This window comes from Hippoglossus hippoglossus, chromosome 5, assembly GCF_009819705.1.
Source record: "Hippoglossus hippoglossus isolate fHipHip1 chromosome 5, fHipHip1.pri, whole genome shotgun sequence".
NCBI lineage: Eukaryota > Metazoa > Chordata > Actinopteri > Pleuronectiformes > Pleuronectidae > Hippoglossus > Hippoglossus hippoglossus.
Genome location: NC_047155.1, coordinates 11,910,589 through 11,934,736, shown reverse-complemented (window position 1 = coordinate 11,934,736; position 24,148 = coordinate 11,910,589). Strand labels below are relative to the sequence as shown.

The following is a 24,148-nucleotide window of genomic DNA, read 5'->3' as shown; positions in this document are numbered from 1 at the left end:
TCATGTTTGGAAGGGGAGGGTGAGGTGAAGGGTATTCAGCAGCAACATGCATCTTCACTACTAGATGTCACTAAATTCTACACACTGAACCTTTAAGTCACGAAAAATCATGTAAGATAAAAGATGAGCTGATTTTCATGGATCCGTCTTCATATAGACCAAATGCATTATTTATGAAATAACTGATTAAAATTACCACTGCAAAAAACCTTTCTAATCAGTAACTACACACATGCAAATCACTCACTGTCACCAGTCACTTGCCTCTGCAGAGTTATTCAGCCTTACTATAATTTAAAAAAATCTGTCAACATGATCTTGTGTTTTGTGACTTAAAATAAAACTGTACGTTTTCATTTCCATACACAATTCAAATCTTGCCTTCTTGAAAGAAAAACAAGCTTTTATGCAGAATAAAATCTGTTCATTGACCAGAGATAACAGACTGAAATAAATATTGTACAGTCAGTTTAGTGCATATCAGTGTCAGACTGTTGGTATGCATGGTCACATGTTTCTTCAGGCAGACGCCAGATGGTGCATCCATCTTGAGGAGTGCACTGAAGATTATGTTTTTCAGAGGTGTGGGTGCAATGGATGTCTCTGAAGGACTTAAACTGTCCAGGTCTCACTTGCATAAAGTCCAAAGTCAATTGTCCTGTTAATCTCGATGAGTCTTCAGAGTATCCCTGGCTTTGCTTTCCCTGCAAGAATAAAAGAATGGTATTACTAACAAAATAATAACTAGCCTAAGAGCAATGCAATATAAGTAGGACACAACATCTACAACACAAGTAAACCCCCCACATCACAATTGGTACAGTGGCAGACTTGCTGACTTTAAAGGCCCTTTCTGGACTTTCAACCAGTTACATTTCAGTTCTTTTGACACCACATGAGCCTGGATGTAACCTGAGGTTCACAGTGAAGGCCCTGCTCACCTTTCCACAGTCCCAGCTGAGGACCAATGGTGACCGGGACTTTTCTGTCTTTGGAACAATCTCCCTGAGGAGATTCTCTTATCGACCTCTTTTAAATCTCTCTTTAGGACACATTTTTTAGGAGTGTTTTCTCCTAGTTCTGGTCTTACAGACTGTTTTCAGCTTTTAATTGTTTGCTTTCCATTTAAAAAATTTTTTTAAACATGTAAAGCACCTTGTAGCCTTGTTTTAAAAAGGTGCTATATGAATAAAGTTAATCATTGTTGTTATATTAAATGATGCAGCTTCAGTTTAGTCTCAACTCAATGCTGTAACCCAGTATCCCTCTACCATTAAAGACCTTACTGGAGTAAGATAAGATGGACAGGTCTGGTTTACTTAAAGAACATGAGCATGTATATATAAATGGGCGAAATTCACAATAAGAGACTAATGTGGAATAATATGATATAATATAATGAATGGAGGTTAAAGAGCTCAGACTGCACTAATGCAAACCAAAGTGAAGCAGGTGAGACTACATGACAGTGGGAGTCAGGTGGAGTCTCCAGCCCGGAGCCACAGGGCGCTGGGTCACCTACCATCCCCTCAGGTGTGGGGCTGTGTCAGGGGGACCTCCGTTCTGCCCGGTCCCTTCAACACAAACACACACACAGGTGAAGCTAACGTGGCTAACACTCGTCCAGCGACACGGATACAGACAGAAACACTCACCTTGTCGGTAATACATGTCGTTCACCGTGTTCCCGTAGACTTTCCACGCGAAGTGAATGGCGATGAGACTGAAAATCAACCAGCTGAGCAAGATCTTGAATATGGAAACTCTCATGTCGTTGGCGAGCCAGTCGTCCACGAACTCGGTGAGGAACGACAGGCAGCTGTCAGCGATGCGGGACAAGAACTCAAAGTCCCATGGTTCCTCCATCGTGTCAGGTTGTCCGGCTAACGAGGGTTAAAACCAACCGACTGGGCTTTATGTCCGTAGTTAATTAAAACAACTAGAAACGTCGCTGTGGCTATCTTGCATACGATAACCTGGTAGCCATCTTTAGTTCTTCTTCTTCTTCTTGTTTTGGGTTTTATCGGCGGTTGTCAAGCAACCATTTGGTGCATTACCGCCACCAGCTGGTATGGAGTTTGGATCAGGCTGTATTATGTCATCTATTCTGTGGAGTTAAAATAAAATAAAATTTAGAAAAACAACAAAAACCTTATATTCTCTAAATTATATTTGTTTTTATAAATATTTTTTAATATATATATTTAAATACAACATATATATAATGTGTTTCCAAATCTGAGTATTGATATTATTTTTTTTTCTCTCTTGTTTCTTCCTGCCCATCTCATTTCTCTCACTTTCCTTTGAATTTGGTAAAAAAACATTGTCCTTTCCTGTCTTCCTCCCATTGCTTCTGCCACCTCTCTTTAAACCTCTGTTTAATGATGCTGTTATTCTCTGCTTTACTGAAGCGGACTGCCACATCAGTGCAAGTTAATCCGCCATTTCACTTCCCTTAAAACCGATATGTGCCTGTATCAATAAAAAAAAACTTAGTAGCCATCTTCCCCGTTATGCAGGGAGTTTAGGAATGGCGAAGTTGAAGTAGCCTGGCGTAAACATTCTTCTTTCGTTTAGTCTTTTAGTTTCAATTGCAAACACCATTATTATATTTTGTAAATAAAAAGTTCATTTTGCAACCAACCTAGCTCGTAGCCTCAATTTTAAATACAGCACCTCTTCCAACAGCGTTTCCTGCGCAAACTGTAAGAATCCAATGTAATTATTTTATTGTTTGTAGCAGCAGGTTTTTTTAAAACTTTATTAACAAATGTGTAAAAACATTAAAGATGCATGTTCCCAACACAGGAAATATCCTTATACAGTGATGGAACAGTTAAATAAACAGTAATGTGGATAAATACTTATGCCCACAAGATAAAAAGCTATCATATTTTGGGACTTCAGGGATCCCTGTCCCGTGATGGACAGAAGTGAAGTAGACACCATGTGTAGCAGAAGACCTCAACAACAACAAAACATACCCATAGAACAAACCATTCCAAACTACCATCAATAAAAACCCCACCGAGAATTTCTAATATTCAGATTACAGGGCTGGAACTGTACCCAGAAGGGGCGGGACGAGCGGCCGTCCCCGGGCATCCTGATTGGTCGGCCGCGCTTGTCATGAGAGATTCCGGATGTTCTGCGGCGCTAAGAGGAGCGTTTGTTTTCTGCTTCTCGTTGCTGACAGCTCGTCTGACACCGGGATGCCGACGAACGTGAACGCAGCGAAGTAGACCTTGAACGCGACGCTTTGACCGGGACAAGAAAACGCGTAAGTTTGACGACGTGACTTCGTCTGTCTCGCGTTAGTTTAACCTCTGTTCGCTCCAGCGTCGCTCAGTGTTAAGCCGAGGCCATGAAATCGATCTGTGTGTGTGTGTCGCTTCGCTAGCAGCCAGTGCTAACCATGTAAATACAGCTAGCATTCACTGAGTCACTGTCAAAACATCCGTGATGCTGCGAAAAGTGAGATTTCCACGTTGTTTGCTAACTCGCGCACCGCCGTCAGTTAGCGTCATAAGTAAGTTAAGCTATGAAGGTTAGCCCAGCAGCGCCGGGACACAGAGTTTCCTCCGACCCGGCGGTCGTGGATCTGCAGTGAGGCATGAACCAGGCTGCTGGTTAAATTCCTCAGTCTGCTCTGCATCTCGCATTTCCCCCTGTAACCGGTTGTTCTCTGTCATCATGTGACCGCTCCATCATGAGTGCTCCTATTCATACGAGACTTAAGATGCATGCTGTCCCAAGGTTCAGCGGCACTCACTGGAATGTACGAGTTTGTTTTCAACTGTCTGGTTAAAGTGTTTGTTTTACTGTCTCCAGCCTCTGGGATGGTATCATGGAGAGGGACAATCATCAAGAAGGAGAGACACAGGGAGTGAAGATCTGCGATCCGCCCTCCGAGAGCAATCCTCCTGGTGAATAACTGATATCATCTTTGATTAAAAGATACTCTCATTTTTAGCACTGTTCTATTCATCACTAAATTTTTTTGTTTTTCTTTCTAGCCGACACATTGGCGACTTCTCTCTCCCTCTTGGGGAATCACATGTTTCCTGAACCGGTGGAGAGCAATGACAGTGCCACCGTTGACAATGAGGAGCCGGCGGATTTGCACCTGCCGGATGTTGCAGCACAGGAGCAGAGTGATGATGTGGAGCCCATTTCTAACCCGGACGAAAGACAAGAGACTGAGGAGACAGAAAACTCTGAACGATGTCTGGACAATGAATCCAACGAGACAGCCGAGCACGTTACTCAGGAAGCCGCCACAGACACTAGCCAGAGCGATTCTGGGGAGTTTGTCGTTACAGTGCTGGCCAAGGCCAAGCTGGAGGAGCAAGGTATCGGTGTAAAGGGAAGGTCGTCCCCCTTGTTGGAGGCAGGCACCCAGGAAGCTCCTGCATTTATGACTAACCGTGAGGAGGATGTGACCTCTGACAGCTGGCGGCAGCACAGGAAGCATGTGTTTGTGCTAAGTGAAGCAGGCAAACCCATCTATTCCCGATACGGTAGTGAAGAGGCTCTTTCATCCACAATGGGAGTCATGATGGCGCTGGTGTCCTTTGTCCAAAGTGGAGATAATATCATCCGCTCAGTCTATTCAGGTGAGAGCATTAATGTGATTTCCTCTCCATCGCTTTTGTAATATGAGAACTTATTACATGAGCGTATACGAGAGTATGTATGGACATATTGCAGAGGACTGTGGGGAGGGGAGTCAGTGAATGTGGTTGCTGTAGCTCTGGCTTGCAATAAAGGGCAAGTTAATTATAACCAATTAACAAAACAAAGTGTCTTAACCGCAATGAGGAAATTAGGGGCTGTTGTTTGTTGACATTCACTTGTTTTTTCAGAATGATTCTTATTTCACTTTCTTCCTCCCAGCAGAGCTGCACACGGTGGTGTTCTTACAGAAAGGACCCCTCGTGCTGGTGTGCGTCTCCAGCAGTCGTCAGTCTGAGGAGCAACTGCGTGCAGAGCTCCTCTACGTGTACTATCAGATCATCAGCATGCTCACCCAGGCCAGCATATCCCGCATCTTCGAACACAAGAAGAACTACGACCTGAGGAGGCTCCTGGCAGGCTCTGAGAAAATCCTGGACGGCCTCCTCAACCTGGTAGATTCAGACCCCAGCTTCCTGCTAACAGCAATACATTGCTTACCCCTGGCCTCCTCTCTCAGGGACTCTCTCAGCCTGATCCTGCAGAAAGCGATCACGCCCAATCTGGTTTTCTCCATCCTCGTTGCCAAGAACCAGCTGCTCACCATCGTCCAAGAGAAGACGGTCATCGAGGACGCCAGGCTGGAGCCCGCCGACGTCCACCTCCTGCTCAACCTCATCGGAGCCTCCTCTGCCTTTCAGGCTGGGGAGATCTGGACTCCCATCTGCCTCCCGCTCTTTAACCCGGACTGTTACTTTTATGCATACATTTCTTACCTGGACCCTCCAGAATGCACTGTTTGTTTGCTGCTGCTCTCGACCGACAAGGAGGCTTTTTACGCCGTAGCTGATTGCAAGAGGAAGATAGAGGAGGCCATGGTGGCTCAGAACTCGCTGAGCCTCATTGCCAAAGCCCATTCGTACAGCGTGAGCCAGGTGGGCGTCTCAGACCTCAGGCACTTCATGTACAAGCCCTTTGACGTGCCAGACACCTACCGCCAGCTCACTCAGTTCACCAGGTGTGTGTGTGTGTGTGAGAGTGTGTGTGTGTGTGTGTGTGTCTGTCATATGTTTACATGGACACCAATATACCGATATGAATAAGACACTACCATACAGACATCATTTTCGGCATCACCTTAACCTGAATATGGTCTTACTCAGAATAAGCAAGTACAGTATTCTGTATGACATGTATAAGTCCTAATCGCTTTATAACATCCTTTAGGAATTTTCACAGCATGTTACAACATTGACATACAGCTGCTTGACGACACACGACCAGGGTGTAAAGAAGATGGAAAATTTAAAAGCAATTAAGCTTTTGCTAGACTAGCTAAACTAGTCTACGCCAGCATCGTGCATTAAACTATTTCAGGCGATCTTAAAACTGGCAGAATAATGTGGGAAGTAATGGCGTAGTTAACGTAATGATAAATTAAATATTTTATAAGCAAACACTTTAATCACAGTCTTATTCTGAATGACGTCAATAGTCTGGTGGTGTCCATATTATTATAGTAACTGTCTGAGTGACTACAGGCATTTTTGTTTTTAAAGATGTGTTTGTGGTTAAAGATTATTCAGTGTCCTGTATATCATATGTGTTTATTAAGTAGCTCAGAGGGTTTCTGACATCGGGCTTCCAGTTACAAGGGCCCAGAGAAAAACTGTGAGAAATGTAAATTGTATTCCACTAATCCCACCATGCCATGTTGCTTATCTCCTAATGAGCTGAGCTGTTACACAGGCAGCAGCCAATTGAAACCTTGAAAACGAAGGTGAAATTATGTAATTATACTTCAAATGGTAATGATAGTTTTATTTATTTAGTTCAGAATAATGTTGTAAAGAGAAAAAATGTCTCCTGTCAGATAATTTTGGAACCTGTGAAGTGGCATTTTTTTAAATAATGTGAACTGTGAACTTCATATGACTTTTCTGTCTCTAACCGTTTATCCTTCTATTTGTTGTCGTGTGCAGCCCAGAGATGGAGGCACCGTACAGCAGTGAAGAGGAGAAAATGAGGCTTCTGGACCTTTATCGTTATATGCACAGCCGCATCCACAGCAGCACACGGCCGCTCAAGCTCATCTACCATGTCGCTGAGAGAGAAACTCTGTTAGCCTGGGTACGTGCGAACACATACTCCCTGTTATTATAGACTGACTGACTGTTATGACATGCTGCTCCTGGACCCTGTTTTTGTGTGCATTGGATTATCCTTTACATGGGTGTGTTTGAAAAGAGTTCAAGGGTTATCAGTTGCTCAGAAAGTAGACCTTAGACCCGCACCACAGTTATTTGTACTCAAGAAACTGCTTAGATATGTGTACATACACTGCAAAATTGATGCAGCAGGTCCGTAGTTTGATTACCTCATTTTGGAAGCATGTCATACTTTAACTGTGGTAGCAATATCTAATTGCTCATTTTGTTTTTACTGTGTGAGTTAGAGGACCAACGAGACGTGAGTGCTAGAATCTAACTCATTCTAACAAAAAAATCTGCTGATTATTTTGTCTTATCATATATATTATCATATGACAAGAAAAAGCATCAAATCCTGACATTTTAAAAGCTGCAACCACTTATTTGTTCTGCATTTCCCTTTTTAAAAGAAAAAAAAAGCAATTGATTGAAATAGTCACTGATTAAATTTCTGACAGCCGACTAATCGATTGCTTGACTAATTATCAGCTCTACACAGTGATTCAGTGATGGAGTTACAATGGAAGCCACTTGTAGTGATCAGGGTGACAGCAATTAACCACTTATATGGGTCAAAAAGGTTTGGACATTCTGTTCCACTACCGTTTTAATACTTGGCTCATTAATTAAGCTTACACTGTTGTCATAACTGTCATATACTAAGGCTTCCCTGTAACGTATTTGTACAAGGTTCTTCAGAGCAATAACTACTCTACCTGCACTCCCAATAGAACGTCACTGTGTGTGAGCATGCGTTTGCCTGCTGAGATCTTCTTCTGCTCAAGCCTCTGTGGCTCAGTGAATTATTCTGCCCTCTCGTTTCCCTGCTCTCTGACAGCAGCAGGTATCTGATGCGAGTAGAGTTTGGTGCTTTCACTCTGAGCAATCAGACCTGGAACAGGAGAGTAATATGTAAACAGGAATGACCTCCTCTGATTGGTTGATTCTGTGGAACAAAGGCAAAGCTGTACCAGGTGGTTTCCAGTGTATTCAGACTTCTGGAGTCTACTTTGTGTTGGCTTCAGACAGGTTAATGCAAACTTTGGACTGGGTTATCTCGAACACAAGGATGTGTAATGACCTCTTTTCCTTGTCCCGTCTGAATTCTTCCTCTTCCACACATTTAGTTGTAAAAAGCCAATTAGCCAACGCTAATTAGCCAACACTATAAAGTTTGTACACGGCCAAAAAGTCAGCATTCTCCACCAAAATCTAGTTTAACAACTCTGGTTTCTTGATAACTCAAAGGGAGTTTCTTATTTGCATGACGGGTAAGAAAACAGCTTCCTGGTTGGCAGACTGTAACCCAGTTACTAACATTCATGTAAACACAGTGAGTCACGAACGGTTGCAGCTTATTTTACTAACTTGTTTTCCTCTCCTCCATAGGTCACAAGCAAATTCGAGCTGTACACGTGCTTCAGTCCTCTGGTGACGAAGGCCTGTGCTATCACAGCCATCACTAAGCTTCTGAGGTGGATTAAAAAGGAGGAGGACCGTCTCTTCATCAGATACCCCCCAAAGTATTCAACCACCCCGAACCCCAGCAAGAGCTCTCGAGGTGGCAAATCCGACCAGCAGGACTCCACAGAAAACGGCTTCTTAACTCTTCTATAGGAGTCACTCTACAAATAGTTTCTACACTGGTTCCAAGATATTTTTGAACCCTGTTTTGACAGACTTGACAGACATTGACTACTGGAATCGAACACTACATTTTACACTATTTAAGAAAGTATGATCTCTTTTGAAACTAGTATTATTTCTGTACCTTAACAAGAAAGCATGTAACTGCATCAACTGCTTTCGATTCGAAACAGTCGGGGCAAAACCGCATTAGTTTGTTTTAAATTGAACTGTGGTCGAATACAACTGCAATGATATTTAAATGTTTTTATATTGTTTTATTACTGCGACATGAGAGAAATCCTCCTCACGGACAGTGAATGTATCATGCAGACGACGGATCGTTCATATGCTATTAACGAGTCATTGTCTGTTTCTGGTGTAAGTTAAGATGAGGAGAAAAATGTACCTAAGCTACCTTTCTCAGACTAATTATCGCATGAAGTATTTTTTCATGACACAAAAACATCCTGACGTTACAAAAAAAAAAAAAAAAGGATTTGCAGGAATTGAAGGTTTGCTGTGTTTGTGGGTTCGGAATAAACCGGAATAACGACTGGAACTGCCAGAACAGGGACGGGCCACCGTGTGTCATAATGGGGCATGAACACACAAACGCCCTCCATGAATCGGTCGCACGTCCCTGTGACGGCGCTTAGACACGTGTTGTTTTATATCCCACTCAAATGAAAACAATCAGGTGTCATTCATGTTACATTTTGTGTAGAAAAACAAGTAGGAAACCCCAGCCTGTTGCACCGTCATTTCACTGTCAGTGTTTCCAGTGATAGAAGTCGAAACCTCGTCAGTCTGGAGATCACCTGTTAAGCTCGCACATTGTTTTTCTGCAGATACTTCTAGTCGGTTGACACCTGGTACTTCTCTTTTTGGATAATAGTTTTGTAAAGATGGTCTATAAACAGTAGCCTCATCCTTTGTGTCCACTGAGGAGTTTTGTCAGTTCAAGTCTTAAAGAGTATGTCTAGTATAATAAAATAAATCCCAGGTTGCACAAATGTACATGTGTCCTTATTGAGTAGAGATGTAATGAATAAGTTTCATTAATTGTCTTTGAAAAAATAACATGAAGTAATACTTACTGTATAGATCTCCCCCAACAAGTAGTACTAATCCAGGCAACACCATAGGATATTAAACCATGAAACTAGAATAGGGTGTATACCTCTGCCAAACAGTCCTATTATCAAACCACATTTAACATCAGTAGATATGGATTTTTGTTTAGATCTGCATCAAATTCTCCACACTCATATCAGACCCCTAAACATGTATGATTATTCTAAAATCAAGATTCATGAATTATTCCCTAGGAAATCTGTGAAAAATGCCATCTCAGAAAAAATCCTTGATCTGCCCCCTAAACTGGATCTTCTCAGAAGGTTAAAGTTCTTCTCTGAACCACACCGCAACTTTCCACTAAGTTTCTTGGAAATCTGCTCAGTACTCTTTGCCAACTAACTAATGTTTCCTGTAATGTTGAATGATGAATGAATTCTTCATTGGTACAATTAATGTGAGTCGGTACAAGTTAACAGCAGCTGATGACCTTCAAAAACTACTTATTTCCTTCCTGACAAGTACGATTGAATCACTAACAAACAACACGTTCACAACTCAGCAGCAGAGGATAACATGGGAAGCTGAAAATCTGAATTCTGGAATTAGAGGCTCTGACACATTTGGAGCTTTTTGAAATGGGTCAAACAGCCAAACAGTCCTGAACCAGTTCAGAAATGTGGATCATTTTTCCTTCTTGTTGTCTAATCTTCTTACACTTCAATTTATTTTCACATGATACCTCGACCTGAGGGACACCCGAGATGCTGCGGTGTAACAAACGACTCAAACTGATGCAAATTTGTTTCAAACAGCATTTATTCTTGTGTGAGAAAATATTGTCTCAGGCAGATTTATAGATCTTGCAGAACAACTCAAATGACAAGATCAAAAATCTCCTTTGCCACCGAAGGAAAACAAAAAGACACCCTTTGTCGGCTGAGTGCAGCGTGACTGCAGCCCACAGAGCTCGGCTGTCACTTTGAGAGAATGTTGGTGATGACCGTCACTATTACAAAGAGCTACGTAGCATCATACATAAATCTTTTTTTTCAATATTACTTTTTAAATAACACTCTCGACTGCCACAAATTTATAAATTAAAATCTAAATTTTTTTTCTGCATTCCTTAAATTACTTCATGTAAGCCGATATAAACAGACATTTACATATTTACAAAACTATACACATGCACCTTTACCACACTGAGACTGTATACATATATGTATATAGTGTACAAACACGCACACGGTTTATGCCACAACATATGGCTCCAGGAGTTCACCAATTTCTTTTTTAAACAGTCTGATTGTGCTTTTCAAGTCATTTCAGCCAGATTTGCAAAAATAAAAAACAATTGCAAATTCTTCATTGGGTGATTGCAATAGACTTTGTTAGGATAACCACAGATAATCAGCTTCACCTCCGTAGTGGCGTCACATCCTAAAGAACCAAGTAGCTGCACCGGGTTTTCCAACATTCTAGTATCAATATACAGTTTCACAATATGGAAAAATAAGTAAAAACCTCTCAAGTCCCACCCACAACACATCATAGCTGGACTGCAAGTTCAACAATGTTTGCACTGGGAGATATTTCCCCAAAATGTATCTTTACGTCTACGAACCTGAATACATTTAATGTATCTGCAGTTCTCAGAATTGTTGAGAAAAATGTGCACACAACAAAAACTTATTGTAAGAGTTGAACCAGCCAAGCTTCACTTCAGATTTTAATTCAGGGTCAATACCAATTCTTCAATCTTAGCATACTTTGAAAATATTCTGCTCAAATTGAAACATTTCCTTTTCTCTTGTGCACCTTTTCATTTCTTTATTCTATTGGTCCTTGTATGTGCTGAACTTTATGTTTTAGTTTGATACTCAGAGAGATTAAGAGTTCACTCTAAATCCCGTAAGAGTGTTTTCATTGTTTATACGAACCGTGACAAAACCAATAAAAGGAGAAAATTCTGAAATAAATATAAATAAAAAACAACCTTAAGTAAAACACTAACTACAGTAAGACTCAATACAGCGATAATTCGAAGTATTGATTTCTTTTTTTTAAGTTAAGGGGATAAAAATAATCATTGAAGAGAGCAGAAACACTTCAAAGGGGGATGCATGTAGCGTCAACTTTAAATGATTTCACCTCTAATCCATTTTCTGAAAAGCTCAAACATGGCAGTGTAATTATCATTTTTAGGGCAACATGCCTTCCAAACAAGTTACTATTATACAGTATAATTGTTTTTTGAGTGTGTAAACTAAACAATAGTTTGTTAAGTTTCTGGCCTTTTGCATCAATTTGGAAAATACTAGTTATATTAAATAGTTTTTTTTAATAATTTCCAGTACCACTTAGACAACTCAATTTTAACATTTCATCCGTAGAGTCCAGATATGACGTGAACATAAAGTGGGACTTTCACTCTTCAATAAACAAAGTGACATTTCTATGGCAAGTACAATCTAAATACATATTGAATCTAGACAATCCCTTTGATGAGTAAATATTTACACTTCTCTTGACTCACTTTGGCCTAAAATAAAAACTTTATATGAACACATAGCAACAGTGGTTGTGTAAAACCTTTACAAAAAAAACAAACGGATGTGAATAAACGAACAATTTCATCTACAAAATGTGTTCAAGCACTTTTTCTCTCCATTTTAAAAACCAGAGCATCAGTTTTATACAGAAAACCTTCAAATACCAAAAAACGTGGTTGAAACTGTTGATAATTTACTTTCTCACCCTTTAAGAGCACTGATGAAGCTTCTAAATGTTTAACCAGGCAGCCTGTTTCAGATGATAAAAATGTTTCAGATAAAATTTATATAAAATTGGAGGGAGTGAAGTTAAGATTTCCTCTCACGTGGTTTAAATGTACTATGGCCCGGTCATACGCAGTGTGTACAGACTTGCGGACACTGGGTTTCTTGCCTTCCATTAAGCGCAACTTGTCGACAGTGTCGTCCATCCCCAGCGACAGTAGCTTGTCACGAGGGAGCCATTGCCTGAAAATTGAAAAGGGACAATTTTCAAAGTCAGCAGGACAGGACTTGGATTGTTGTGAAATTCAGCAGGAGCTTTATCGTGCCCGTCGGGAACTTACCACGTTCTTTTGGTGTCGAAGAAGAGCACCAAGAAAAGCTTCTCGCCTTCGTCCGTTTGTCTCCACTCGCCCAGTTTAAGCACCTCCACAGGAGGCACTGGAATGGGGATGCCGTTGTGAAGAAGCCCTTCCTGCGGCATGTCGGGGTCGACAATCTGTAAATCCAACAGTGAATTCTGTCAGTTACAGCACTTTGAAAAATATGCCCTTATATAGCCAGCAACGAACTCTGAGACAAGTCAAAAAAGGCTTTGTATGGAAACCTTAAAGAAAAAGAGTGAATCCATTCTCACCATTGCTGGATATGACGGATATCCTCTGCATTTGGCCCAAACTAGGTCCAGTGGTGCGAGCTCTGTCTCACTATCTAAAGACAGAAGTGTAGACTTTCCTGTGAACAGGATATTCCAATAGATCCAATTAATTTGTATTCATGACAGCTCTTGAGCCCAAACTGAAAACTGAACTACACTGAACTGGTCACCAAAATTGTAAATTTGTATTTGTAACTTTTTTTGTTGTGTGTGTATGTTTTTAGCATTATGCCTCCAATAAACACACAGAAACAGAGGCTTTTCACTGTAATTTGATTATCCTGTCTTGATACACACCAGACCCAGAGATGTCTCCATTCTCACTGCTCGGGACTTTAGCCAGTGCAGGTTTACCCCGACTACGTTTGGGTGGGGAGACACTACAGCTGTAAACAGTACGAGAGAGACAGAGAGAGAGAAGGTCAGAGAGGTGGAGGACTTTAACCTGTGATAAAAAAAAATTCAGGAACTAAGCGACATCAGTGAAAAATCAGAAAGCAACAGTTATACTTTTCAGTTTTTGTTGCATCTCCAGCAGATACAGAGCAACAGAATATTAATTTGCTTGTGTCCACCTGATGATTTCAAGTCTACTTTTCAATCAGGTTTGGTCTTCTCCAACTTATTAGTGAAATGCGAGGCTCTCTTGCTCCTGAATGGTCCACTATGTTCACCAGCTAGTTGCCATCTTTGTCCGTCTATCGTTTGGTGCTGAGCTGATATTGTACAGTGGGTTTTCTTTGAGTGTCACATAACAGTCGAGTAGCAGTCAGGTGTTAATTAGCGTTTCCAAGGAGGTTATGTTTTCACCCCTGTCCATTTATTTGTTAGGTGAAGCTATAATTCAACACCAACACCAATTATGCACAATTATGCATACTCACTTTAATTTTTGGTCGTCATCATCATGGTCTGCAGAGGTGTGTTTTCCATTTGTGAGACCTGGCGCAAACACAAATTACATCATGACTAACATGGACTCAACAATCTCTTTCAGGATTTAAATGGTATATTGTGTCACTACCTGATTCTTTGGGTGGTGGAGGGAGTTTGTCTGCTTCAGTCTCTGGGCTGAAGCCTCTGGACCTCAGGTGGTGTGCAGAGGGAGAGGGAGGTGCAGGGGAGGGGTTTGGAGTGGGAGGTAAAGCTGTGATGTTTGTCACACTGGGTGATTTTGGACGAGCAGAGGTGCTCTCCAGCCCATTAGTTTTACTGTCAGCTGTTTTCCCATTCTGCTGCAGCGGGGACTTGTTTTTAGCCATCCGTGACCCATTTTTAGCTTTCTTGAACAAAACAGATGTACGACGACCAACTCCGGCCAAAGGCAGAGTCGGGGGCGATCCCAGCGGCGTAACCTCGTGAACGGCCTCTTGTTGTGAAGATGGCGTTTCACCGACCTCAGCCTCGTCTTCACCTTGGCTTTTGCTCCCACTGCGGGATGACCTCTGACGCTTGAAGGAGCGCCCGGGTGACCTTCGCCCTCCAGTCACAATACCCAGAACAGGAGGCTCGAGAGGAGCATCTCCCGGCAGTGGTGATGACACCGGGCAAGTAAGTTCCAGCACAGGTGGAGAGTCATCTGGGTGGAAGAGAAATTCATTCAGGATCATAAATACACGTTAATATGTTAAATATGATTAGTGGACTTATCTTCCAAAATTTACTGACTGGCTGTGTTTCTCTCTTTTTATCACTGTAATAGAATTTCTTTGGGTTTTTGTATCAGATATAGACTTTTTAAGACATCACATTGGACTCAGGGAAACTAAAATGGGCATTCTTCACCATTTTACATGTAATTGACTCAATGATTGATCCATTAATCATGAATCTTAAGCAGATTAATCAATAATAAAAAATATTTTAAGCTGCAGCACAAATCATAAATTATTTACAGTGAAGTTAAATTAGTTAAATCAAAAATTGAATTAGAGTAAAGCAACTGAATAATACATAGTAAAAGTAATCTTACCAGTCACAGAGTTTGACACTGCAGTCAAATGTCCATTATCCACAACATCCGTCTTCTCTGATTTCTTTTCTTTCTCCTCCTCCTCCTCCTCTTCCTCCCCCTCGTCATCTGGTCCTTCATCATCCTTGTCATTACCATTCACACACTGAGTACTTTGCTGCTGGTTCATTTTCTGTCTGATAGTGTTAATCTCTCGGCGCAGCAGCCGGATTCGTTTGGTTCGGCCACCGCTGGTACGCATGGATGAAACCATGTCGAGTTTGTCCAGCAAGGCCTTCAGCTGCTCGTCTGTCGTTAAGTGCAGTCGGTTCTCTGGGTCCAGGAGAGGGTCCACTGAGGGGAAAAAAACATAAAATACACTAGGCATGTTGGTTAAATTCATTAAGAAAATTCTAGTTGTCATTCTTAACTCACCATCATCCCACGTACAGTGACAGAAGCCATGTTTGTTCGGCGCCTCTGGGAGATGCATGCCAGTGTTGGGGTCGAGACCAATGCTCTGAGACTGCCTGTGGGCGTGGCGGAGGACGGCTCCGCCCACCTCCCGCAGCTGTAAAGCCATCTTGTGAAACATGGTGTCCTTGGAGTTGTACTTGAGGCAGTTGGAAATCATCAGTTCAAAGTCCCTCTCCAGGTCCATGATGGAGCAGTAGCCGTGTCCCTCCAGTTTGGTGCGCATGGTGGAGAAGTCCATGGGTTGGGAAACAAACTCCAAGTAATCTGGGACCTCAGTGAATCATTGTAATCAGGATATTAGCGGAGTCATAATAAAGCTAAAGTACATATGCTGCTGAGTGAAAAGTGTATATTTATGAAGACTGTTTTCAAACTGCACCAACCTCTGAAAGATTGACAGGCTCACAGAAGATTTTGGCCGTGTCCTTCTCTTGCAGTTGGTCCAAGGTGGATCGGAGAAGCATCAGCGCTGGGGTCAACTTCAGCTCAAGGGCAGCCTGCTGAATTTTCATCTGGAGAAGGATGATGTGATCACACAGGGGAGAGCAGAGGAAAGACAAGGTCACTCTTAACAGGTTTAAATGAATGACGAATACTGAAGAGAGCTGAGAATACAGTTGCCTCTCACATTTATTTTCATTATGAATTCATCTGCCTGGTATTTACTCAATTAAATGAGTCATCATCTTGTTCACCAAACAATCTCAAAGCCCAAGGGAAAATCTTGAGCACTTAACAATTATGTGTTGCACGATAGTCGATCACGAGGATTATCATAGATGACCAAATAGTCACATTTGACAAGTGACAATCAATTGACCAGACCCGTTTTCAGACATGAACTCCTGAAAATGTCTGGCCCCAATTTTCCAAATATTTGTCTGACACAGACTATCAGGCTGTCACAATAACAGGGAAATGTCAAGGACGTTCAGACGAAGGCTGCCGGCTGGATCGTGCATGGCGTACAACTTCTGCTGCATTTTTGTTTCCAGCACATGGACACCGCAGTCGTCCCTTATCACCAAATGCTCTTGAACCCAATTGTTTTTCCAAATTGACAACTTAGTTGGCGTCTTCTACGTGAATGGCAACTCTTTTCAATCCTGAGATATTTGTACTCTTCCAGTTTTGTGTCGAATCACGTCTTTTGCAACGTCATCTACATGCTCACTCGCTCGCTGGATATATTCCAGACATTTTCCTGCTTCATGGGCTCACTTACTCTGAAATGTTTTACTAGGGGGACTGTTTTGTAAAAAAGTCCAGAGGAACGGACTTGGGCATTTGTGTTTTCAGATACAGCCCATTTCAGGAAAATGTCTGGAGTTCAGTGCATGTCTTGATTGTTGCAGCTTTCCCAGATGTTTGTGAGTGCCAATGCTGACAGGAGTGTTATAAAAGTGCCCTAAATAATTATAGCATGTCTCGAGCCCCACACTTCCTCTGTTCTCGCACCTGTTCTCTCTTTAGCCTCTCTCTCTTGCGGATCAGCTCCACCAGAAGTCTGGCTCTTTCCAGGTCCTGCCTCAACTTTTGCCAGTATCGAAGCTCCTCTCTTGCAGCACACAGCTTTTCGTCAGGCTCCCTCTGGACATAAAGGAATGAGGACAAAGATATCAGGCTTCAGATTCAGAATGGATTCACTGAAAGCTATTACAATGACCATTTTATCTAAAACACTGTGGATAAATCTTGGTTTTACCTGTATTTGTTGGTTTAAACAGCATCACTGGGCATAGTAAATGAGTGGAAAATAGATTAAAGGACAAGTGTGTAGGATTTAATGGCATCTAGCAGTGAGGTTAATGAAGGGTCCAGCAGTCACAACCCCACATGGGTGCTATGCACACATAGTACGCTGGCTGTCAGAGATATTATCAATAGGTAGTCAAAATATATCTAACTTAATTTTTAATGTTATGGTTAGATGGTTAAATCTACCCTTCTCCTCTTTCTTTTTGTCTTCTCACCTTGTCTCTCCCTCTGGTCTGCAGCTGCATAGACTTGGTCACCTTGACCGTGACTTAACTTCCTGTCTCTGTTATTTCAAATTAAGAGCACTCTGCAGAGGCACATAATAGTGAATTCATGACAGTGCAATGGATAGACAGAAATACCTTTTTTTCTGTCAATAGAACCCCACAAATTCCACTTATTGGCCCTTTAACACCAACACCAACAGCTACACTGTCGCCCTCTGTGACAGTGAGAGGTCTACATCAAAGAGAGAACAGTGAAGGCTTGTGTGGAAGCTTGCCATCTATTTGAATCAGCTATGGCGAAGTGTGATGTCTGGGCTTATGCTTGAATTCAGTGTGTGAGATTACAAACATGGTGTGAGCGCCATGAGTAACATTGTGTTCTGAACAGATTTTATTCGTTCTCAGAAATCCTGACGTTCTATTGTGTATAAATGCACACCAAAATGTGCAAGACTCGGGTGACGGAGGGGTGAGCCCAGAGGGCCAGTATTATGCAAAGGTTTGCCTGCCTGCCGAAGATAATAAAAAAATTAATATATTTATTGCCACAGCTTTTGTAGGATTTTCCCAGTGCTAGTTTGTGCGTGAGGGCGGCCGCGTGGCATGGAGGATCCACGCAAATCGATGAGTTGTGCAAAAATCAGAGAAATGTGACAAAGGCCCTATTCAGAACAGGTATTGATAACCATTTTGAGTGATCCAATCACAAGCGGACAGCTCATAATACGTAGGTTCACACCTGAACAATAGAATGCTTCTCCATGCGTCTCCCGTGACCCCTTGTGATAGCATCTCACTTCTCCGCTTCATATACAAATACACATGTACATCATTTCAGATTTTTTCCCCCAACAAGTTTAACTGAAATCAATGAATGTGAAATACTGAGAACTGTAAAAATATGATTGTTTCATGGTGAAACTGTAGCAGGTCTGAGGATGTCAGCTGAGTGGGCGGTCTGTCAATGTGGCCCATGACATTTTCACATTCACACAGCTCAGAGAATGTGGCCATATGTGTCCCACACCACCTCCGAATGTAGTCTGAGTGATCGGATGTCGAATGTATGTATGTATGTATGTATGTATGTATGTATGTATGTATGTATGTATATATATATATATACACATATACATATACATATATATACATACATACATACATACACATATACAGCATATAACTGTGCTACAACTGCAGTGATTTTACTTTTAAGCAATAATCTCTCTCCTCACCTGTTCTGTTGGCTTCTGGGTCTGCAGATGGGAGTGAAGTCGGCGTATTAAAGGCATCCCATTCCGCGACTGTCGTTTTAGTAACCAGTAGTTATGAAGCCTCTGCATGAACTGAGTCTTTCTCTGGACTTCAACTCCTGTGCAGATCTTGTTCAGTCTGTGGAGATGTAACAGTTGCACATTAAAACCTATGTGGCAACACTGGTGGTCATGACGCTAACTTGAGATGACGTGAATCAAACTATTAATATGAATTCTCCCAATATGTAAATGTCTCACCTGTGAGAAGGGATCTGAGGCACGAGCAGCACAGGCACATTTGAGCGACGTGTCGACCCACCGGACCTTTTTGTATTCTTCTTCTTCTGGCCTTTGGTAGCCTTCTTGTTCGTCGGTGAAGGTGGGCTCTGAGTATATGACCTTTGACCCCGGTTCCCTCTGCCCCCCACCAGTCTTCCTTCAACCGACTCGTCTCCTGACCCATCCCGCCGAAACCCAACGGGCGAGTGATGCTCACAGAAAGCAGTCTTCTTCACAGAGAAGGTGGTACCGTTGATGCCCGTTTCGCGGACTGGGTCTATCTTCATAAAGAGGCCGGCCTTCTGGGCGCAGGTGACGTGAAAAGCCCTGTAACAGTTGGCTTTGTGGCACTGAATAGACGCTCCTCTGCCTTTCTGCTTGCACAGGTAGCAGGTGAGCTTCCAGCGAGCAGTAGGGATGTTTTTGACGCCCTCAACAGGCTCCAAAAATACTGTGTTGGCAAAGCACACCTCTGGGATCCATATGGCACAGACAACGTGGGCCCAACGCCCATCACTCGTCTGTTTGAAGGCACCTCCTCGGTTGGGACAGAGCACACAGTCTACAGGACGGGAAGGGGACTGCAGGCAGCAGCGGCACAGCCACTGGCCCTCAGGTACGTAGGGCACACCGTAACACTCCTGGTGGACAGCCAAGTTGCAGATGTCACAGAACAGGATGACGTTACTGTTGAGACACTCGTCATCCAGGCAGACGCAGCAGAATGCATCCTCATCGACCGCACTCTGGGACAGAGCTTGGCTGCGGGACTCCAGGATTGACTCCCTCTCCAGACGGTCGATCAGCAGCTCAAACGTGTCTGGAGGTACTGAGGCGTGACCGTCACACACCCTCTTTTGGTTCACCATCTCCAGCCAGGCCAGGTCTTCCTCGTCCATATCATACTCAGCCACACTGTCCTGTTCCTCTAAAGACTTCTCTATGAAACGGTAATACGCTGCGGGAAGAGGAGGTGCCTCTGAGGGGTGAACTGAACTCAGCACACGGAAGGTGGGCTCAGGTAGGGGGCTTTGGTTGGATGGGTGCTGGAGGGAATTAGTAGCTCCTGTGTGCTGGGAGCCAGACCGCTGGTTCTGGTGAGTTGTATTTTTACCGCTCTTCTTGCTCTTACTGTTTGTGGGTTTCTTCCATGACCTGGTTTTACTCTGCATTTGCTCACTGTTCTCCTTATTACTGTTGCACTCAGTTATGTCCTGGGCTGTCATCTCATCCTCGGTTATAACTGGCAGAGGATCTGTGATGTGAATCCGATGGAGCCTCCCTTCTAGGTCCACCTCCACTATTTTCTGAGCCTGAGCGTATGTCAAAGTCTCCCTGGACGGAGAGAGCTGCAGTCTGTAGGGCGATGGGGGCCGTAGCTGGCCAGACGACCCCCTGCCCCTTCCTCTTCCTCTACCTCGACCCCTACCCATGTTGAGTCCGCGAACAACTGTCTCACATTCCCACCTGCTCACCTTCCGCATGGGAGTTTACACCAGCTCCCTGACAAATAAGGAAAAAAATGTATGCAGTGACTTTGTGGAAAACAGTTACTGTAATGTAAAAATGACATTATAAAAACATGGATAGAAACCAGAGGGACTGTAATCTTTGTAGTGTTAAGACTTAATTTGGTATTACAGATATAGCTAATAAAGGTTTTTTTATTTTTTAAAGTATATGTTTGTATGTTCCCTAACATATACATTTTGCTGAATTTACTTTGGGGGGGGAGCAGGATATTATTGTTCTTTTTTCTCTATCATTATTTTTTCAATTACTTATGTAATTCCTTCTGCATTTTAACCATTTGTTTTCTGTTGTCTTGCATTATATATATTTTTGCCATTTGTTTTCTTGTTGTGCAGCACTTTGGTGCTTTTGTTTTGAAAAGTCTACAAAAATATTTAGTTATTATTATTGTTAATATAATAAATGCTACTGCGATTAAGGAGAGAAGCTGTCAGTGATTAAAATGTTGCAATTAAAACATTCTTACGTTATCAAATCACTTCTCGTAAACTACAAATTATATTTTATCATGTTTAAAGTTGTTGTATATTCTTCTATGGGCCTATAATGAAGTTATTGTTTTAACCTGATTTATCATATCCCTGCACTGCTGCTGAAAAGTGACGTGTGATTTAGCAATTCTGACGAGATGTATTAATTTGTGTTGTTCCTGGACACGAGGGGGTCAGCTGCGGTGCCTCTGTAATAAACACAGTCTGTTACCTCAAGTCCTCTTTCTGCACAAACACAGCTTCACTCATTTGCACTGCTTGCGTTCGTGCGGCTCAGCTCTCCCCCTATTGGTCCACCCGGGACTCCGTGACGCTGCCACATTTCTCCGGAGCCAATCAAACGGCGGCATCCTCTATTTGTCCCCTCCCCTGTTGCTGTGCATAGTTCGGTTGCAGAGCGCTAAATACCAAGCCGAGTATCTAACATCTGTCAGCCATTTTAGACTCACAACAGCACAGACAACGTTTGTACTGCAAGTTGATTAGCAGCCCAATTACAAATGCTAAACGCAGCCAGAGAGCCGCTCCACACGGTGCACGGTGAACCACACGCAGATATTAACCGCACATACACGTCAGCTCCCCGCACTGACGATGTGCTGCGTGTCGGGCTGCGCTTTGTGCTGAGTCCTGCGAAAAGACGACGGTCTCCGGCCGATGTGATAACGTTACTCGGTCGGACAGGACGAACTCAAGTCGTGAAAGCAAACGGCAGAATTTCCGGGCAAAGCTGAAATGACAATAAAACAGCAGAGTGGTTTTTACCTTGTGACGCGGTCCTCGGCGCTGCGAGTGGCAAAGTGAACTACTGCACTTAGCTTGCTGTCAGCTAGAGAGACGCGACAGCCGAGGCGGACATGCTAGCCCTTAGCTTAGCTAGCCGGTCATTTCGGGAGCGACAGCGTCATCTTCAGCGCCCCGCTCCTCCGCCGTGACTCCGGCCACACACCCGGAGTCGAGCCGGTGTCATGGCTGTGCTTTCCACCTTTCAAATGATGTCGGTGGTCAACTTGTGGGCAGCGAAATCCCGAAGATATCGAATTAATGGACCTTGGATGAGGCTAAATATTCAGTCAAGATGGCTTGAAAAATACGCCCCTTTGGAGAAAAAAACACCTCGGCCAATGAGAGGCCGCCGCCTCTCAGCGCAGGCAACGCGCACCGAGCTCTGATTGGTCAAAGTGATAAACCGAAGTCATCGCACTCGGTTTGGAGTTCATCAGAGAAAGAAGCGAGGAGAAAAGCAACGGTGCATATATTCCGCGCCCTGTGGCTCCACCATCATTTCCCCCAGACCCCAGATTGTACCTGTTACACACCTGCGAGGGAAACACGTGACACCATCTCAAACTTAGAGCTCATAAGATCCACGGGTCATAACTTCATGATATTAATAAAATAATCATCAGATGCTAGTGCTTGATTTTTTAAAATATTTTTAACACACATAAAACAACTTTCTTCATGTAACATTTCATTTATCTCTTACATTCTTCCATATTTATTACTCTATATTGAGATGTAAAGCATGTTGCAGGGGGCTGCAGCTAAATTATTTACATTACTGTTTAATGTATTGATTATTTATTTTCTAAACTAATTGATTGTTTTTTTAGCATTTTTCAGAAAATATTTTAAAAATACCCTTTTTTTTTGGAGACTTTTGGCTCTAACTTCCCAGAGCCCAAAATGAAATACTCAAATTGTTTGTATATATATATATTTGCTATTACAATAAAAGTAAGTTCTTATATTCTCAATTTCAGGACCCGAAAGCAGTGAATCTATGATGGTTTCGCTCGAAAATGAAGAAGAAAATAAAGTAATTATTAGAATATTTACAGATTAATTTTATATTGGTTAACTAACCAATTAGTAGACTAACTGTTTCACCTCTTGTCCACTTGCTAGTTTATCTGAGGCCTGTAATTGTATGTCTTCCCCTGTGTATGGAGTTTTCTCAGTTATAATAGAAGAGAATCTGTTGGATCTATATCAACCCAGTAGCTTCATGGATCTGACAACAGCCACTTGCCTCTCTATACAGATCCATCTCCCTCCGCTGATAAATCTGTAAGCGATAAGTTTGTCACTGCGTGTACGGACGCACAGAGAGCCTGTGAACCAAAGTTACACATATCAAATTGATTTAGCATTACTCTTCTTTTACTATGTTACATCATGACAATGAGATCATGTCCCATCAGTAGGACTTCTGGATTTTAACGGCCTTACAGGATGAGTTCAATGTTGATGTCTCTTTAAAGGTGGATTTAATGAAAATATTAAAATAATAAAACAATCAATTAAATGTGAATGTGTAGGTGATTTAATGTATGTGTGCAGAATCCGTTGAAGAAGAGTTGAGGTCATAAACATCTACAAAAAAGCATAACTGATCAGTTAAACCAATAATAAAATATAATGAGGATTCAGAATTTCTCAAACCCTGTCTCTGGCCCTGCATTACATTCACCATGCACATTAATTACTTATACTTACGTTAAATGGGTTGATAAAAAAATCTTCCATTAACTGCCGTATATTTTGTGACCTCATGGTTCAGTATCTCTAGATATGACCGCAGGATGTTGTGGGTGTGAGGCCTATCAAAGCCAACAAGGATTTTTGCTAAATTAACTTCAGCCACTGGCAGGAGAAGATGCACTTATTCAAATTACAAGATGATCGTGTGCCATTTCTGAGATAAAATCATTTTGCCATGCCAGCAGCTTTATTTGAATTCATTGGTGGTCGTAAGGTTCGAGAAGTGAGCATGTGACTGGAAGTAACAGCAGGATTGAATCTGTGGTACAAGTGAAAACCAGTGGCTCCTGCATCAACACCTCTGTGGAGCCCTTGAACAAAACAGTTAACCCTGATTGTCTCAGTGGAGCAGCTCAGTGGTCAACAGGTCAAACTGTGGAACGTCCATCAATTTATTGCCTCACAGTAAAACTACCCTGAATAATAAAAGTGATGTCAGTATGCATTGTGTGATATATATTAAAATATTTCACTTTTCTTAACCTCATGTCAAACATAAATCTCATAAAACATGTGATATTCTAACAATATGATGTGAATCAGATGTTTTCTTATTCATTTATATTATCAAGATATTTAACATGGTCATTTCTAGTGTGAACAA

The 24,148-nt window shown here is 42.3% G+C and overlaps 3 protein-coding genes across 5 annotated transcripts; 1 reads left to right on the top strand and 2 right to left on the bottom strand.

The window, feature by feature from the left end:
• Positions 1 to 10: 10 nt before the first annotated feature.
• tcta (T cell leukemia translocation altered) lies at positions 11 to 2,016 on the bottom strand. The gene is made up of 3 exons (XM_034585239.1): positions 1,656 to 2,016; positions 1,523 to 1,574; positions 11 to 704 (listed from the first exon to the last, which is right to left on the bottom strand). The coding sequence occupies exons 1-3, from the start codon at positions 1,864 to 1,866 to the stop codon at positions 662 to 664; spliced, it is 306 nt and encodes a 101-aa protein (XP_034441130.1). The 5' UTR covers positions 1,867 to 2,016; the 3' UTR covers positions 11 to 661.
• Positions 2,017 to 3,132: 1,116 nt separating this feature from the next.
• mon1bb (MON1 secretory trafficking family member Bb) lies at positions 3,133 to 9,520 on the top strand. The gene is made up of 6 exons (XM_034585810.1): positions 3,133 to 3,283; positions 3,835 to 3,929; positions 4,020 to 4,619; positions 4,903 to 5,695; positions 6,660 to 6,807; positions 8,277 to 9,520. Exons 2-6 carry the CDS (start codon positions 3,851 to 3,853, stop codon positions 8,502 to 8,504), a joined length of 1,848 nt encoding a protein of 615 aa, XP_034441701.1. The 5' UTR covers positions 3,133 to 3,283; positions 3,835 to 3,850; the 3' UTR covers positions 8,505 to 9,520.
• A 2,278-nt stretch (positions 9,521 to 11,798) lies between these two features.
• On the bottom strand, positions 11,799 to 22,437 carry brpf3a (bromodomain and PHD finger containing, 3a). 3 transcript variants are annotated; one of them, XM_034585537.1, is made up of 13 exons: positions 21,763 to 22,437; positions 18,953 to 20,476; positions 18,674 to 18,830; positions 16,912 to 17,043; positions 15,837 to 15,965; positions 15,412 to 15,724; positions 14,998 to 15,330; positions 14,050 to 14,604; positions 13,910 to 13,967; positions 13,323 to 13,411; positions 13,005 to 13,102; positions 12,712 to 12,866; positions 11,799 to 12,613 (listed from the first exon to the last, which is right to left on the bottom strand). In XM_034585537.1, exons 2-13 carry the CDS (start codon positions 20,455 to 20,457, stop codon positions 12,430 to 12,432), a joined length of 3,708 nt encoding a protein of 1,235 aa, XP_034441428.1. In that variant the 5' UTR covers positions 20,458 to 20,476; positions 21,763 to 22,437; the 3' UTR covers positions 11,799 to 12,429. The 3 variants fall into 3 exon arrangements, with proteins under 3 accessions (XP_034441428.1, XP_034441430.1, XP_034441429.1); XM_034585539.1 differs by having other exon boundaries at positions 13,005 to 13,078; XM_034585538.1 differs by having other exon boundaries at positions 15,427 to 15,724.
• Between the last annotated feature and the right edge of the window lie 1,711 nt (positions 22,438 to 24,148).

Excerpts from the sequence above, each read along its gene's own strand:
- mon1bb (XM_034585810.1), top strand. The coding sequence starts at position 3,851 with ATGGAGAGGGACAATCATCAAGAAGGAGAGACACAGGGAGTGAAGATC. Across the intron at positions 3,930-4,019 it reads CTCCGAGAGCAATCCTCCTG|CCGACACATTGGCGACTTCT; the intron begins GTGAATAACTGA and ends TTTTCTTTCTAG. Across the intron at positions 5,696-6,659 it reads CAGCTCACTCAGTTCACCAG|CCCAGAGATGGAGGCACCGT; the intron begins GTGTGTGTGTGT and ends TGTCGTGTGCAG.
- tcta (XM_034585239.1), bottom strand. The coding sequence starts at position 1,866 with ATGGAGGAACCATGGGACTTTGAGTTCTTGTCCCGCATCGCTGACAGC. Across the intron at positions 1,575-1,655 it reads CGACATGTATTACCGACAAG|GGACCGGGCAGAACGGAGGT; the intron begins GTGAGTGTTTCT and ends TTTGTGTTGAAG. Across the intron at positions 705-1,522 it reads GCCCCACACCTGAGGGGATG|GGAAAGCAAAGCCAGGGATA; the intron begins GTAGGTGACCCA and ends TTATTCTTGCAG.
- brpf3a (XM_034585537.1), bottom strand. The coding sequence starts at position 20,457 with ATGCGGAAGGTGAGCAGGTGGGAATGTGAGACAGTTGTTCGCGGACTC. Across the intron at positions 15,725-15,836 it reads AGCCTGTCAATCTTTCAGAG|GTCCCAGATTACTTGGAGTT; the intron begins GTTGGTGCAGTT and ends TGATTCACTGAG. Across the intron at positions 13,103-13,322 it reads TGGAGACATCTCTGGGTCTG|GAAAGTCTACACTTCTGTCT; the intron begins GTGTGTATCAAG and ends TCCTGTTCACAG.